Raw genomic sequence first — 17428 nt, 5'->3', positions numbered from 1 at the left:
CACGCACGGCACAGCGGACACACCAGGAACCGCGGTGTTGGCCGTCGAATGGCGCTAGCTCCGCAGCATTTATGCACCGCCGCCGTCAGTGTCAGCCAGTTTGCCGTGGCATACGGAGCTCCATCGCAGTCTTTAACACTGGTAGCATGCCGCGACAGCGTGGACGTGAACCGTATGTGCAGTTGACGGACTTTGAGCGAGGGCGTATAGTGGGCATGCGGGAGGCCGGGTGGACGTACCGCCGAATTGCTCAACACGTGGGGCGTGATGTCTCCACAGTACATCGATGTTGTCGCCAGTGGTCGGCGGAAGGTGCACGTGCCCGTCGACCTGGGACCGGACCGCAGCGACGCACGGATGCACGCCAAGACCGTAGGATCCTACGCAGTGCCGTAGGGGACCGCACCGCCACTTCCCAGCAAATTAGGGACACTGTTGCTCCTGGGGTATCGGCGAGGACCATTCGCAACCGTCTCCATGAAGCTGGGCTACGGTCTCGCACACCGTTAGGCCGTCTTCCGCTCACGCCCCAACATCGTGCAGCCCGCCTCCAGTGGTGTCGCGACAGGCGTGAATGGAGGGACGAATGGAGACGTGTCGTCTTCAGCGATGAGAGTCGCTTCTGCCTTGGTGCCAATGATGGTCGTATGCGTGTTTGGCGCCGTGCAGGTGAGCGCCACAATCAGGACTGCATACGACCGAGGCACACAGGGCCAACACCCGGCATCATGGTGTGGGGAGCGATCTCCTACACTGGCCGTACACCACTGGTGATCGTCGAGGGGACACTGAATAGTGCACGGTACATCCAAACCGTCATCGAACCCATCGTTCTACCATTCCTAGACCGGCAAGGGAACTTGCTGTTCCAACAGGACAATGCACGTCCGCATGTATCCCGCGCCACCCAACGTGCTCTAGAAGGTGTAAGTCAACTACCCTGGCCAGCAAGATCTCCGGATCTGTCCCCCATTGAGCATGTTTGGGACTGGATGAAGCGTCGTCTCACGCGGTCTGCACGTCCAGCACGAACGCTGGTCCAACTGAGGCGCCAGGTGGAAATGGCATGGCAAGCCGTTCCACAGGACTACATCCAGCATCTCTACGATCGTCTCCATGGGAGAATAGCAGCCTGCATTGCTGCGAAAGGTGGATATACACTGTACTAGTGCCGACGTTGTGCATGCTCTGTTGCCTGTATCTATGTGCCTGTGGTTCTGTCAGTGTGATCATGTGATGTATCTGACCCCAGGAATGTGTCAATAAAGTTTCCCCTTCCTGGGACAATGAATTCACGGTGTTCTTATTTCAATTTCCAGGAGTGTATATGTCATTATCTAGAATATTGACACTAGAGCACATGTCAACCGCTGTCTTTAACTCTTCCTCCTCTTAACAATATTACTTTTGTCGTGTTCTTCTTTTTATTGCTTTTTATTACTGTACTGCCTTTTATACGTTATAAGCTTATTTCAAACTTCTTGTATCCCCCTTTATTTTCGCTGTTTCAATTAATTATTGAAAACTAGAGTATGCCAACATTAGCAACATCTGGTGAACTTACAACACAAACATCTTGTGGCTCCTGTGCGTCAGCTTGTTTCAAACAGCAGTACTACTGACAACATGACTCGTGCATGTGATGTTATTTATATGTATTTGACGATGCTGGTGCTGATTCCGCATTTAACATTTGACGACGCCACTATGGCTGCAGTTCATTAGGACTTTGTTTTTATGAAACAGGTATGCCTCTTCATATTTAAAGCGCTCAAATGTAAATTTTATCAGTACTACTTTTCATTATGGTCTTTGTATTGTTCTTAAGCTGTATACAGTTTGCGAGTGTATTTATGTTTTTCCCATTTTTGCTGCAGATCTGACGATGGTCATTAAAGACCATAGACGTAAATTAAAGGAAACTTATTACATATACGGGTCACTGTTTTTTCGCGACGATGTCGCAGCTTGTGAATCTTTCTATATTTATGATTCTGAGATAATGTTTACTCCCTTTTCACAGCCACTGTTATTGGGAAGTAAAGGTTTCGGAATCTTCTACGTTTACATGTATACTCCGCAATTCATAATATAGCGCATGGCACAGGGTACTTGTTACCACCTTTAGTCAGTTTGTGTTCTCAAATGTTTTTTATTCCAGTCTTTGGTCACAGTATCAACTCATTTTGACGATGACCGGTTTCAGTCCGTAATGACGATCCTCAGATCTTTTCTACACCATGTCCTAAAATGACAAGGCCATAATGGCATAGTCAAAACATAAAAAATATAGTCAGCACAGCATAGTCACATAGATCTCTATTTATATGTTTTGACGATGCCATTATGGTTCAAAATGGCTCTGAGCACTATGGGACTCAACTGCTGTGGTCATTAGTCCCCTAGAACTTAGAACTAGTTAAACCTAACTAACCTAAGGACATCACAAACATCCATGCCCGAGGCAGGATTCGAACCTGCGACCGTAGCGGTCTTGCGGTTCCAGACTGCAGCGCCTTTAACCGCACGGCCACTTCGGCCGGCCATGCCATTATGGCCTTATCACTTCAGGACATGGTGTAGAAAAGATCTGACGGTGGTCATTACGGACTGAAACCGGTCATCGTCAAAAGAATTGATATTGTGATCAAAGACTGCAATAAAAAACGTTTGACAGTATTGGATCACTGTTCGTATATTCGACTATGTCGCAGCTGGTGAAAGTTTGTGTACTAATCCATTCGAGGATTCAGAGAGCGAAAATGATCCATTTCGAGCCGTGAACTCCCCTACTTTATCCTCACGATAGCTTAGCAAGATTTTCAGTGGTGGCAGCATAATGGTCGCAGAATGCTCTTCGAATACATGAGGTTCTTTAAATGTATCCAACAAGGTTTCCCAAGAACAACATAGCGCAGCGCGTCATGGAATACACAACGTCTGCTGCCATTCTTTCTTCATAAGTACCTCAAACGCTGAAACAGTTCTCTACACCAGATCGTATGGCGGCTTGTATGCCTTAGAGATGCGGTTAGTTACCCAGAATCCTTTCAACGAATCTAGTTTACCATTCGCCACTGGTTTCATACCGATTGTTAGCATTGTCCCTAAATATTTAAACTGTGTAATGACTCTAGCAATTTACACTAATCTTGAAATCGGAAACCATCATGTTCTTTCCATTAGATACGGGCATAATCCACAAAGCAAGGTGAATTTCGAGCGGATATGGTCAGTTCGTTTAACTTGCGCTTAGAGCGAGAGAGAGCGAGAGAGAGAGAGAGAGAGAGAGAGAGAGAGAGACTTGTTACAGTCGAGGATTTGTTCGAAACGTACAGCTGTGTGCCTCTGCTGCGATATTATGTATTAAAAACAACGTTCCTACCATGTCAGCCATGTAAATTAAATGGACATCCGAGAAAAGTTGTCAGAGACGGGGCAAGTTAGTAAAATTCGCATTTTTTATGTGACTGGTCCGTTGAGTTTGAGAAATGGCCATACCCCAAAACTAAGTTTAACAGAGAGACACAAAACGTATCGAATGTCAAACTATTGGTAGTTTCAAGTTATTTTTTTAACCAAAATTACTTCGATACGTAAGAGGTAAGTATACTTCATTAGCATATGCTAAGTAGCCTACCTCTTTTCGCATTACCTTTACGAATAGGGAGGCTACCTCTGATTTAGCTATCGGAAATTACATCCCCATACGATCAACGCAAAGCGTTAGGAAATAATGTTAGGTAAATAGCGAAAATATTAAATCTGAAAGAAAAAAATCTGAATACTTAAGAAAATCCTGATTGTTGTTAACGAAAATTACCAGCGATAATGCCAGTGACTGAGGCTCCTCAAAGCGGACGAAAAGAGTTTAAAAACGCTTATTCTAATTTTATGCCATGTATGACACTTTGCTAAAAATCTTGACATCTGACCATGTTAATGGATGTATTGTATTATTTTAATCCAACAGATCGGACTTTTCTTTCGACAGGAACAAATCGAAACCAGGTCGTAGAGTTCGGATTGGCTGATCAAATATGGCTTTTTAATGTCATTCTCGGGATCATTCGTGTATTCCATAGCTCCGATGTCACTAACATTACCTTCAGTATCACTTTCTTCGTTGTTCATTGCATCAGATGAAGGAGGAATTGGTACTGGGTAATCTGTACCATGCTTCGCGGACTTCAGAGCAGACTGACAATCTGGATCACGATTTTTGACTGGTACTTCTTGCTGTACCTGGATATGTTGGTCAAACAGAAATATCAATCCCAGTGGTGATCTTCCTGCTCCCACCAAATCATGGCAACAGCAAAAGGCATTTTTGATTGCGCGTAACGTTTAACAACTGGGTTAGGCCAGAACAACAGACGGTGCAACAGAGATGAGGAGCCCAGGATTGTGTGTGATCTCCGATTTCACGTCGGAAGTAAAGTTTGTAAAGTATACTTAGCTTTCTGGTCATGCAGCTCTTGTGCTGGTCGGACATCGTATACGTGCCACAAATGTTGCAAAAGCAGTCCGGACAATTCACTCAACTGGGCCTATTCATTTTTCGTTTACTGAGTCATAATATACCGAATCACTTAAATGCGTGTTACTGCGATTGTTGATTATTAAAACACAGAACCAAATTAGCACGAACTATTCCCTAGTCACCTCTGAATCAGAAAATTTGCCAGCCGATGTGGCCGACCGGTTCTAGGCGCTTCAGTCCGGAACCGCGCTGCTGGTACGGTCGCAGGTTCGAATCCTGCCTCGAGCATGGATGTGTGTGATGTCCTTAGTTTAGTTAGGTTTAAGTCGTTCTAAATGTAGGGGACTGATGACCTCAGATGTTAAGTCCCATAGTGCTTGGAGCCATCTGAATTTTTGAATCAGAAAATTTTGGACATTTGTGGTAAGGTCTTATGGGACCAAACTGCTGAGGTCATCGTTCCCTAAGCTTACACTCTATCTAATCTAACATACCCGAGGGAGGACTCGAACCTTCGACCGAGGGAGCCGCGCTCTGAATCAGACTGATGGACGAATAAGTCAAACTGCACTGGAACTGATTTTATAAAACATGTTGAAACCTGCCTGCATGTTGTAACTCGTGGACAGGTTAGAAGTTGTAGGGGATTAGTTAGAACAGCACACTTATCTTTCCACAGACGCATAAATTAGAGCAACCTTGAGAACATACACATATGCACACACACTCACACAATCGTACGTCAAACATAGCTCGTTGATGTAGCTGCTACCACATACAGGCTTTTAACGTTATGCGACTTTCAGCTATAACTTTAAATGCAGACGTTCTACAAAATTTCTGATTGCAAAACGGGGATCAGCACATTCTATTACACAACACTCGCGTTATTTTCACAAATTGTTGCGTAGTGTTATTGTGTTACACTGTCTTATTTTTACCTTCCATGAGAGGGACTTTTTGTTCTATGTGTTTTTGATGAGTGAGAGGCCAATTCACTTTACTACTTCTAGATTGCATTGCCTTTCTCTCGAACTATTCCAAGCTAATCCGTTCTTCAAGATATTTGAATTGTTTATTTTTATTATTTTTTTGCGAACATCAGACGTCAATTATTTTTATTGATTGGCGACTCCATGGAGTGCTCTGTGCACCACGACCAAATAGTGGATAGAATTGGAAGGAGAATCAGCCTTGGTTCAAAAATGATTCAAATGGCTCTGAGCACTATGGGACTTAACTGCTGAGGTCATCAGTCCCCTAGAACTTAGAACTACTTAAACCTAACTAACCTAAGGACATCACACACATCCATGGCCGAGGAAGGATTCGAACCTGCGACCGTAGCGATCGCGCGGTTCCAGACTGTAGCGCCTAGAACCGCTCGGCCACTCCGGCCGGCTAATCAGCCTTGGCCGTCAAACCTCTTTTGTTGTTGTAATGAATATTGTTTAATTGCATTTGAATTGTTACTTAGTGGCATTTTTCGTACTATTACTATTTTTATATATTTGACTTCTCAGTTTTAACTTAATATTTACGTAAATCAAGAACGATATACTTCTAACTTCCCACGCCAAATGGTGGGTGCTATGTTTTACAGTAAGCAACCGTGTATATTTGATGTCATGTATGTATGGGTTCTGTCCCAGTGTTTATGCGGAAGCGTATAAACATTGTTATAATAATGGTAGCCTGTCCGAAGGGACAAACGAGAGGTACATCATCATGATGGTTAAATATGATAACAAAGTTGTTTATCCACACCTACAAACTTTTTTGTAATGAACATTGTGTTTCACGGCATTTTAATTATTACGTAATGGCATTTTCGTACTACTACTATTTTTTATATATTTGACTCCTTAGTCTTAACGTAACATTTTACGTAAATCACGAATGTTGTAGTCTCCCATAAGTCCAACCCCTCGTCCAAGTCGTGGGAGATGGGCAACGGCACAAAGTAGGGGATTGCCTTTAGGGGCGATGTACAGCGGGGACTTCGTGTGCCCCAGGACCGCTACGGTAGCTGAGAAGGCCCTATGGGAACCCTGAAACGTGACGGCTAACGGGGCTCTGGTGAAGCTGCGATAGGCCTAGCAAGCCAGTAGTGGATAAATCAACTGCTTTCAAAAAGGGAACATGCCTCGGATCACGGAACGGATTTAAAGGAAACGGACCAAGCAATGGAAAAGGATTACGAGATGGTTTACGGCTGGGCACCTTAAACGTAAGGACTCTAACTGGGAAGTTAGAAGAAATTGTAGAAATGATGGAAAGGAGGAAATTGGACATCTTGGGACTTGCTGAGACTAGGTGGAGAGGAGTTGGTGAAAAACCACTAAGTAAAGGATGTAAACTGTACTGGATAGGGAATGAGAGGGGAAGAAATGGAGTGGCAATAGTGGTCAGAGAGGGTCTGCAGGAGGAGGTGGAAGGTATCAATGATCGAATGATAAAAGCCAGAGTACGAGTGAACGGAAAAAGCATTGAAATCATCCAAGCATATGCCCCACAGGTGGGGTGTACAAAAAAGGAGAAGGAGGAATTTGAAGATGACATGCAAAAGCAGCTAAATGGAGGAAATCAGATTATAATAGGGGACCTCAATGCACATGTTGGCACAGACAGGAAAGGATTCGAGGAGATAATGGGACCAGAGGGCTGGGGGAACCGAAATAGAGAAGGAAAATTGTTGCTGGAATTCTGCAAGAGGAATGGGCTGGCGATCGCAAATTCGTGGTACAAGAAGAGGAGTAGTCACAAAATAACTTGGTACAGTGGGGACTGGTCCCAAACTTCAGTAGTAGACTATGTACTAGTGGATAGGCAGATGATGAGCAGCCTCACAGATGTTAAGGTCATACCATCTGAGGCCTTAGACAGCGACCATCGGCTGTTGGTAGCCACCCTAAGAGAGAAAAAAGATACGAGGGCAACAGATATACAGGAGAAAAGGTTGAAGACATGGATGCTGAAAGAGGATGAACGGAGGACCCAGTACCAGACACTGATCAGGAAGAAGCTGCCAAAGGAAGATCAGAGAACAGTGGAAGAAGAATGGGGCGATTTTAAGAGGGCTCTAGTTGAGGCAGCTGAGACTGTGTGCGGAAGAACTAGCACAAAGAGGAGAAGTAGGGAAACCCCATGGTGGAACAATATATGTAAAGAGGCAGTACTTCGAAAGAACAAAGCCTTCAGAGAATGGTTCCAGACCCGAACAGAGGAAGCTAGGGTAAAATATAAGGAAAGCAAGAAAGCGGCACAGACCATAGTAAGGGCGGAGAAGAAGAAGTGGATGGAAAAATGGACAAGAATGTTAGAAGAGGACAGTGAAGGGAACAAAAAAGTACTTTACACCATGGTAAGAAATAAGAGGAATGACAGAAGCGAGTGCCTGAGGATCATGGATAATAATGGAAGAGTTGTGGAGGAAATGCATGAGCTCAAAAAGATTTGGAAGGAGTACTTTGAAGATCTGTTGAATGCTGCCAAGCAGGTAACTAACAGCGATGGAGAGCCTAAGGCAGCAGACGATTATAATATTGGGGAAATTGATGATCTAACTTGGAATGAAGTGGAAGAAGCCATAAAGAGGATGAAAGGGGGCAAGGCACCAGGTTGGGACGAAGTAACAGTGGATATGATACGAGCAGCAGGAGAAGTAGGAACCCAGTGGCTATACAGAGTGCTGAGGGTGGTGTGGAAGGAGAACAGAATTCCTGAGGATTGGAAGAAAGGAATTATAGTCCCGATCTTCAAGAAAGGGGATAAAAGGAGATGTGAGAACTACAGAGGAATCACCCTGCTATGCCACTGTGGAAAAATCTATGAAAAGATGCTGGAGAAGAGAATAAGAAGCAGTATTGAAAGTAGACTGCAAGAGGAGCAGTACGGTTTCAGACCGGGAAGATCAACAACGGACCTCATATTTGCGGTAAGGCAACTGCAGGAAAGGCACTATGAGTACGGGAAGGACTTAATCATGGCCTTTTTGGATATTGAGAAGGCGTATGACAGTATCTGTAGGGACAAGCTCTGGGATGTGCTGAACGCAAAAGGGATAGATGAAGAGATAACACGAAAAGTCAGAAAAATGTATGAGGGAAGTGAGGGTTGTGTGAACGTGGGGAGGGAACGTACTGCATGGTTCAAGCTGGAAAATGGGCTGCGACAGGGAAGTGCACTTTCGCCTTTATTGTTTATTATTGTTATGGATGAAATCCTACAGCAAGTATCAGATGCAATTGGAGATCATAAAATGAAAGCAGTGCTTTTTGCCGATGACCTGATGTTATGGGGAAATTGCGTGAAGGAGGTGCAAGAGCAGTTAGATGCATGGGAGGCAACGGCAGCACAATATGGAATGCATTTCTCTGCAAAGAAAAGTGAAATAATCGTCACAACAAGGAAGAAGAATAGGCCAAATGTGGATATAACTTGTGGAGGGGAAAAACTACAAGTGGTAGAGAACTTCAAGTACCTGGGAAGCGTGATTGAAAGTAAGGGGGGAAACGCAATGGAAATAAATGAAAGATGCAGAAAAGCAGGGCAGTTCTACAAATGCATTAGGGGGCTTATTTGGAGCAAGGAGGTGCCACAGAAATCCAAGGGAATTATATACCGAACCTACTTTGTCCCCATATTGACATACGGAAGTGAGACATGGGTAATGCACAAAAGCGACAAAAGTAGAATACAGGCTAGTGAAATGAAGTTCCAGAGGAGCAGGTTGGGTGTAACAAGACGAGACAGAGTGCGAAATTTGTATGTGAGGGAAAGACTAAAGGAGGAACCAGTACAGGACAGGATAGAAAAATCAAGACTGCAGTGGTATGGACACATGAAGAGAATGGATGAGGGAAGAATTCCAAAGAGGATGTTTGATCTGCAACTGGAGGGGAAGAGGCCCAGAGGAAGACCAAGAGATAGATGGGTGAAGGGAGTGAAGGAATGTGTGGTGAGAAGAGGAGAGAACTGGACGAAGGTGGAAGAGGGGGAATGGTGGAAAGACAGAACACGGTGGAGAGGCTTGTGTTCCCGACAGACCCAGCCAGTGGCTGGAAACTGTCCAAGATGATGATGATGACGAATGTTGTACTTCTAACTTCCCACGCCAGATGGTGGGTATTATGTTTTTTTTAAAAAAACCTGTGTTATACCTCATTTCATGTTATTCATATATTATTCTTTTTCATTCTCTTTTTCTCTTTTACTTGTCCTGCACTCTGACAGCTCATTATCGATCTGTTTTATGTTTTGTAAGTTGGTTTTTTAAAAAACAATTAGGCAATGTATTTTAGAGGTTTACTTCCCCCTTCGTCTGCTATGTGTTTTACGTAGATTTTAAATTTGAATTACTTCATGATTCACAAATGCACAAGAGTTATTTTGTGTTAATATCTTGCAAAACCAGTAATATTAAGTCTTCACTTGACACATGTCACATGGAGGGCGTTCCAAGCCCTGTCACACCGAGGTCTGCTGAACAGGTGTATGTAAACAGCGGCCTCATTTTTTGTGATCGCTCTAAGCTTGTTGATTCCAGTGCCTACCAATTTAAATTGTATATTACAGGTATGTTCCTACCAACTGTTATGTTCATACGCAGGTGTAGTTGTGATTTTCTGTTTTATACTCTCTGATCGTTATGTGAAAATGTTTAACTTCTAGCACAAAGGATGGTCACTAAGTGACCGAAAATCGATTTTGCGGATAATAAAAAAAAAAAAAAAAAATACGACCAAGGCTGATTCTTCTTCCAATTCTATCAATTATTTTTGTTAAGATGTTTTAAAAACTTCAGTATCGATACTGAAACATCGATGTTTGAACTCCCAGCATCGATATATTGCAAATATAGCAGAGTGTAGCATATACATAGTCAAGTGTCTTGACCACTGCGCAATATGGTCCGGTATTGAACGGGAGACCTCCAGTTTATGAGAGCATGTGGTGATGTCTTAGCGCCTAATAAGAGAGTTTATACGTAAACACACAGACACACACACACACACACACACACACACACAACACAACTTATCGCCTCCAACACTGCTGTCGTACTCACCAGGAAGACGACGTTGAAGATGTGTAGGACGTACTTGAGGAAGTTGATGCTGCAGCAGTCGGAGTCCCTGCTCTTGCGTGGCGCCGGGCCCCGAGCTGCGCTCCCCGACCCTCCCTGGAACAAGCCACAGCCCGCGGTCACCGACCAGTGCACACAGCTACATGATGATGATGATGATGATGATGTTGGTGTTTGGTTTGTGGGGCGTTCAACTGCGCTGTCATCAGCGCCTGTACACATTCCCAATCTGTACACAGTCCAATCTTTGATGAATGATGAGGATACCACAAACACCCAGTCCCCAGGCAGAGAAAATCCCCCACGCGGCCGGGAATCGAACCCGGGAGCCCGTGATCCAAAGGTAGCAACGTCTGTCGTCTGTTCAGCTCCGTTTTTGGGCGCGAGGAACAGTGCCGGCTGAGGACATTGGACCCGCCTCCGTTGGCGAAATCGCTAACGGATGCTTGTGCGGTGGCGCTCGACTCGGAAGTATGCCGGTTCGAATCCTGGTAGTGGAAAATTTTCACTGTCCGAATTTGACCGGACAGGGGGAGGCAGGTGGTGGCGTAAAGTTTCTGATCACCAATCTTTGCACCAATGTCCTGGATTACATTCCAACCTCTCTACAGCGTCTCAAGTGAGGGCATATCACACTGTCGATAGTGACCCGCCCATCGGATGCAGACGTCCAGTTCGGCGCAGTCTTGTTACTGTTCGAAAGAAGTAGACTATATACCGACAGCTAGTTTCACCCTCTTCCTTCGTTTTATCCGTAACAACGAAACCCAACGCTATATCCCTACAAACACTCTTCAGTCATCCACACGACACAGGCACTTCACAACAGGTCGGAGAAAAGGAATGGCAACCACCCGGAACAACGATGCAGCATTCCTCCATCTGCTCACCTGCGCTCGCTCTCTGGGTGTGGTTGGCTTGAGGACACTGGGCGTCACAGAAAAGGGGGGAGAGATGGGAAGGGGGCGAGGGGACATCTGCTCGCATACAAAGAGACGAATGTAGAGTGGTCACAATGGCCGAAAGTGTACGCCAAACATCAATGATTATGATGAAAATTTCCTGATGCATAATGGTGCGTGTTCTCTAACCTCAAATAACAGAAGAGACTCAAGGATGCCTAATCTGAAGAAATGAGGCTGTTGGAGCCAAAATCATAAGGGAGGAGTGGGATGGGTTGTTGAAGGGCTCTCATATTACTTAAGTGGGAAAGGGAGGAAGCAAGAAACGAACTACATTTTCTTAAAAAATAAAACACCAAATTATCGAAAAACCGTGCTAATCACCAAAGACACTAATGTTGCCACTTTATAATAGATACCTACAGCGATCTTACATGAGAAAGAGCACGGTGTGTATGAAATTTGTTTTTGTTATTTAGTTGTCAGGGAGGTAACATTCGGATAAGTCCGAACACTTTCTGTGTTTACAGTTTAATACTTTTCGGCATTGGATGCAAACTAGAGGAAAACCACCGCAAATGGAAGATACGACAATAAAGTAAATTTTTGGAACCCAGAGTCATTTGGCAGAAGTAACACTGCCCTTTGTAGTAACTCTTACTGTGATACTGCGACGTGAAAAACAGAGCGTTTCCGCCACATTCTCAGAATGGTGACCACTGGGATTCATACGCAGGGCCATTATGTGGATGAAGGACGCCCTACATCGTGCTGTACAAGCACCAATAATGCGTCGCTCCATGTCCTCTGGCGTTGTGGGAACATTTTGGTAGACAGCATCTTCGACTGCTCCTCATAGACAAAAATTCAGCGATGTGAGGTCCGGAGATCGGGCACGCCAACTAACTGGCCCACCATGTCCAGTCCACCTACCAGGGTATTTATGCTCGAGAATTAGTGCTCGTAAGGCGTTATGTGCAGGCCATCCATCATGCTGACACCACATGACCATCCCCTGATTCAGAGGTACGGCGTCTAAAAGAACGGGAAGAGTGTGTCTTAAAAATCGGTCATATTGTCTACCATTTTGGTTGACACTTACAAAGAAAGGTCCAATAAAGGTATCTCCAATAATTACGCACCAAAAATTAACGTTCCATGGACGTTGATGCTCTACCTGTCGGTGTCATCATGGATTGTTGATGGACCAATAAGGCATATTTCTCATATTGATAAATTCCTCTGTTGGAGAATGACGCCTCGTCGATGAAAAGAACATCTGAGAAGAAATTGGGATTTTTAAGTTGTTGCCCACTGAAAAAAATTGCACGCTATTGAAAAAGTCATTTCTGTGAAGTTCTTGGTGTAAATGAACATCGTAAGGACAGAATTTATAACGTTGCAGAACGCGATGTGTTCTTGTTTTCGAGACGCCAACTTCGTGTTGAATTCTTCGTGTGGTGACTTGAGGATTCACGGCGGCAAGTGAATACCGCGACTTCAGCAGCTGCGTTTGTTCGTGTTCTACGACGGTTTCGAGGTCTCGCATTTAAACTTCCTGTTTCAAGTAGACGAGAAATGAGATGACGAAACGTCCAGCGAGAAGGCGACGGCTTGTCAGGTAATCGCCTGCTGTACAGTTGCTGTTCACGAACAGAATTACTCCCGCCTACACCAAATTACAGTACAGATATGTACTGCAGAGTACAAGATACAGTATAGATATGTACTGCAGAGTAGAAGATAGACATAATAACATAATATTCACGATATTCTCTAATAGTACTGAACAAAAAAATGCAAGTTACTAAATTATTTCCTGTCAACGTACTTTCTACGTGGATCAGCAGCATTTCTATGTTATCGTTATGCGTACATCATACACCTTTACATGGATAAAAATTTCCTGCGCTGCTATGTAGTGTACTGTACGCTAAAGCAATAACAAATGAGGTGTTGGGTGGGGGGCGTAGGGGGGGGGGGGGGGCGAGAGAGATGAGTACCTGTGTTTACATGGTTCGGAAGTCACAAACAAAGCCCACACCTCTACTGCAACGCTACACTGGGTACGTAATGTGTACAGTCAAGACAGGAAACAGCACGGTTTCTTCACAAGCTGTGTACTCTTTAGCGCTTGCACATCTACGTTTTATTGACAAAAATCGTAAAGTCTGATATACTTTTGAATAGCTCTTGGAGAGGGTAAATTTATTCTTGAATAAAATGTACATGGTTACATTTAAAAAATTCAGCCTCTACCACATATCTCCTACATCTGTGGGGATACATACAACGTATACCACCAGCAAGAACTACCCAATGACGTTAAAAAATATTGGTTGAAACAATTTTTCCTTTTAATGCACCACGAAAAGCTATTTTAGATGAGCAAGATAAATGGGCACAGTGTATATTTGTCAGGCGAAGCGGTATCGCACCGCACAGTTGGTTGCTGGTTTGTTTCTGCACTGGCACTCATTATGCACAGAACTTGTGACATCCTAATATTGTTTTGTCACGATCTCATACAAATCACTCCACGAAGTCTGCGAAAAATTGTCCGGCTCCTGATATGTGAAACTTCGGTTTTCACGAATTTCACCGTTACTTTTCTGTACCTGCCCACTGTTGTCTACAAACGGACGGCCATCTTTGTCATCACCATGAGCTTTCATCCTTCCACATTTGGCACCATGGACGTACAACACCTCCTTTCGTCTGACCGTATGCAGCACTAATTTCACGATTACTGGCAGATAATTTGCCACTGAAAGCCAACTGCAGAACGGATAACACATTTAGCGGGATTTTTAGCTGCAACGCTCATTTTGAAAGGCTACCGTCGACGAAGGTGAAGTAATGTGCCTTTCTCACTGTCGCACCTCTAACGACACTAATCTGTTGCGTGATGATGATGATGATGATGTTTAGTTTGTGCGGCGCTCAATTGCGCGGTTGTCAGCGCCCGTACGAATTCCCAACCTTTGCTCAGTCCAGTCAGGGAACGGCACGATATCAGGAAAGGAATGAAGGGAAATAGGTCCAGTTAACCCTCAGGTTATCCTCGTCCTCGAAACCGAGTTGTGTTTGGACCAGAAGCCGTGTGTGAGGCGGACAAAGGATATTCGGTACTTTGTCTACCACTTAACTGGTGAAACGGAAACTTCTCCGGTACATTGTCGACTTGCTTTCGGATCGACGAGGCCCTTAAAGCAAGAGCGAAGAGGAAACAGGTCGTAGAATACCCTAGCCATTGAGATTACACAAGCTCACTCAAAAACTGCCCTGTGCGGCTGGTCTCGGCGGAGGTTCGAGTCCTCCCTCGGGTATGGGTGTGTGTGTTTGTCCTTAGGATTATTTAGGTTAAGTAGTGTGTAAGCTTAGGGACTGATGACCTTAGCAGTTAAGTCCCAAAGATTTCACACACATTTGAACATTTTTGAAAAACTGTCAGGTACTTGTTGTTCATACACAAAGTTTTGTAATAATTGACAAATTACTTTGTTTTTTTTCTCCTTTCTATTCTTCCTTCCATTCCCTCTTACTCTCTTATTACTATTATGATTAGATAGCTTTTATTATAATATTAGATAGAGGACGGTTTAATGGGTAGTTTTAATGGATCAACGAGTAATAATTAACTTGGGGTTAACTCTTAAAAGTAACAGCTGCAGCGTAATGCAGTATCCTAGAATGGTCGTCCGTCGACAGATTGTCACAACTGCATACCAGGTACTTTAAGAAATAAGAATAAAAATGTACCAGGTGATCAAAAAGTCAGTATAAATTTGAAAACTGAATAAATCACGGAATAATGTAGATAGAGAGGTACAAATTGACACACGTGCTTGGAATGACATGTTGTTTTATTAGAACCAAAAAAATACAAAAGTTCAAAAAATGTCCGACAGATGGCGCTTCATCTGATCAGAATAGCAATAATTAGCATAACAAAGTAAGACAAAGCAAAGATGATGTTCTTTACAGGAAATGCTCACTATGTCCACCATCATTCCTCAACAATAGCTGTAATCGAGGAATAATGTTGTGAACAGCACTGTAAAGCATGTCCGGAGTTATGGTGAGGCACTGTCGTCGGATGTTGTCTTTCAGCATCCTTAGAGATGTCGGTCGATCACGATACACTTGCGACTTCAGGTAACCCCAAAGCCAATAATCGCACGGACGGAAGCCTCGGGACCTGGGAGGCCAAGCATGACGAAAGTGGCAGCTGAGCACACTATCATCACCAAACGACGAGCGCAAGAGATCTTTCACGCGTCATTTTGTGAACTTCGTTTTTTTTTTTCCAAGCATGTGTGTCAATTTTTACCTCTCTGTCTACATTATTCCGTGGCTTATCAAGTTTTCAAATTTATACTGACTTTTTGATCACCCGGTATATAGTTTTGCACATCTTGTTTCAAAAAGTGATATAAACGATCCATTTAGTTAGCTAGGTGATGGACCATCAATAAAGGTACATAATTATAAAATGTTCAAGGGATCACTCGGACAATCTTTTGAAGTGGTCGATCGAACCCGTGCAGAATCTGAATCAGATGTCTCCCACACGAGCCCGGTGCTTTAAACGTAGCACCGCGCGGTGCCATTTCAGTGCTCATCTCGACGTCGGAAATTAACCGCACGTGTAAATACCGTCCCACCAGCACACGAGTAATCTCGTCCGAGGCATTTATAGAGCAACTGCAGAGTCTAATCGCGCCGAGTGATGGGGCCAGCAGCGTCTGCCTTGTAATGATTCCTGGAAGGGAGGACGACATTCATTATTATGTCTATACGTGGTAAGCGGAGAGGACGGCAATCTGTTCTGTTGTAGTCTGTAATTACGTCATTAATGAGGCAGCTAATGCACCTTGTTTTCTCCTTGTTTCTTTTTTTGTGTGTTTGGGCGGCTCTGGGAGACAAATACCTGTAGATAATTATCTGTCGTACCGTTCCAGCTGCAGTAATACCGTCAGTCACAGGCAGAAAAAGAGGAGCGCGCGGCACAGGTATAACTGGGTTACAATCCAGAGGGGACTTTTAAGCTACTGTTTCTTATTTGTCTCGTAATGGAAGAAAGTTAAACCAACATTCCTAACATTTGTAGAGTTAGAGAAAACTTTTGACAAGGTTGACTGGAACACACAGTTTGAAATTACGAAAGTAGCTGGGATGAAATACGAGGAGCGAAAGGTTATTTACAATTGCTCCCACGGATGCATTCTATTGATAAAAAGCAAAGTTACAGTCTGACAGCTCATCGGCGGTTGCGACGGTGTGCTGAAAACTGCGCCCATTGAAATCTGAGTCCATTCAAATTTGCGCCCAGGAAGGATCGAGGAAGGGTCCACTGATCCCCTGGCCCGCCAGGTACAAGAGCTGAGGGATGCTACCTAAAGGTTTCCGAGCTCGCATTTTGAAGCCATACTATACACAGCGCTGCGAACTGAGAAGGTCATTGTTAAGAGGGCATCGACAGCTTCCTACAAGAAATCGATACACGTTGCAAAACCATAGAAGGTTTATCAGATGAAGTTTCAGATCTAGACTTGATTCAAAATCCAGAAACGAAACTTCCTTCGATTACACAAAAATCAGTTGAAAATTATTATGAGATTCCTGAAGACTGTTTCCTTCCACAGATTCCCTAAACTGTTCCAAATTTTTCTTTGGCGCTACGATTAGCGTTTCAATGGCGTTATGTAAGAGAATTTTTCCTTTAAAAGTCAGATTAATTACGAATTATCTTGGATCCACTGTGAGTAAAGGACGACTTTCTAATTCAGCAGTCAATAAAAAGTGGACTAAAAAAAATATCGATACTGATGAGGCAATTTCAAAATTTGTAGCTGACAAAGAAGGAAGCAATTATAAGCTACATTCTAGTCACCTGTCCCCAAGAAGATCTTCTTTTACTTGTTCTGTTAATAATGAGTTAAAATGTGTGTG

At 43.8% G+C, this 17428-nt stretch overlaps 1 protein-coding gene across 1 annotated transcript in view; it reads right to left on the bottom strand.

The window, feature by feature from the left end:
- LOC124789690 (CD151 antigen-like) overlaps positions 1-17428 on the bottom strand; it is a 131494-nt gene that overhangs the window by 91151 nt on the left and 22915 nt on the right. Inside the window, exon 2 of the mRNA XM_047257129.1 lies at positions 10554-10667. Within this exon, the coding sequence (XP_047113085.1) occupies positions 10554-10667 (114 nt within the window). The remainder of the gene's footprint in view (positions 1-10553; positions 10668-17428) is intronic.

The sequence above is a fragment of the Schistocerca piceifrons genome, chromosome 3 (assembly GCF_021461385.2).
Source record: "Schistocerca piceifrons isolate TAMUIC-IGC-003096 chromosome 3, iqSchPice1.1, whole genome shotgun sequence".
NCBI lineage: Eukaryota > Metazoa > Arthropoda > Insecta > Orthoptera > Acrididae > Schistocerca > Schistocerca piceifrons.
The sequence above is the reverse complement of the archived record's forward strand: the minus strand, read 5'-3'. Positions and strand labels throughout refer to the sequence as shown.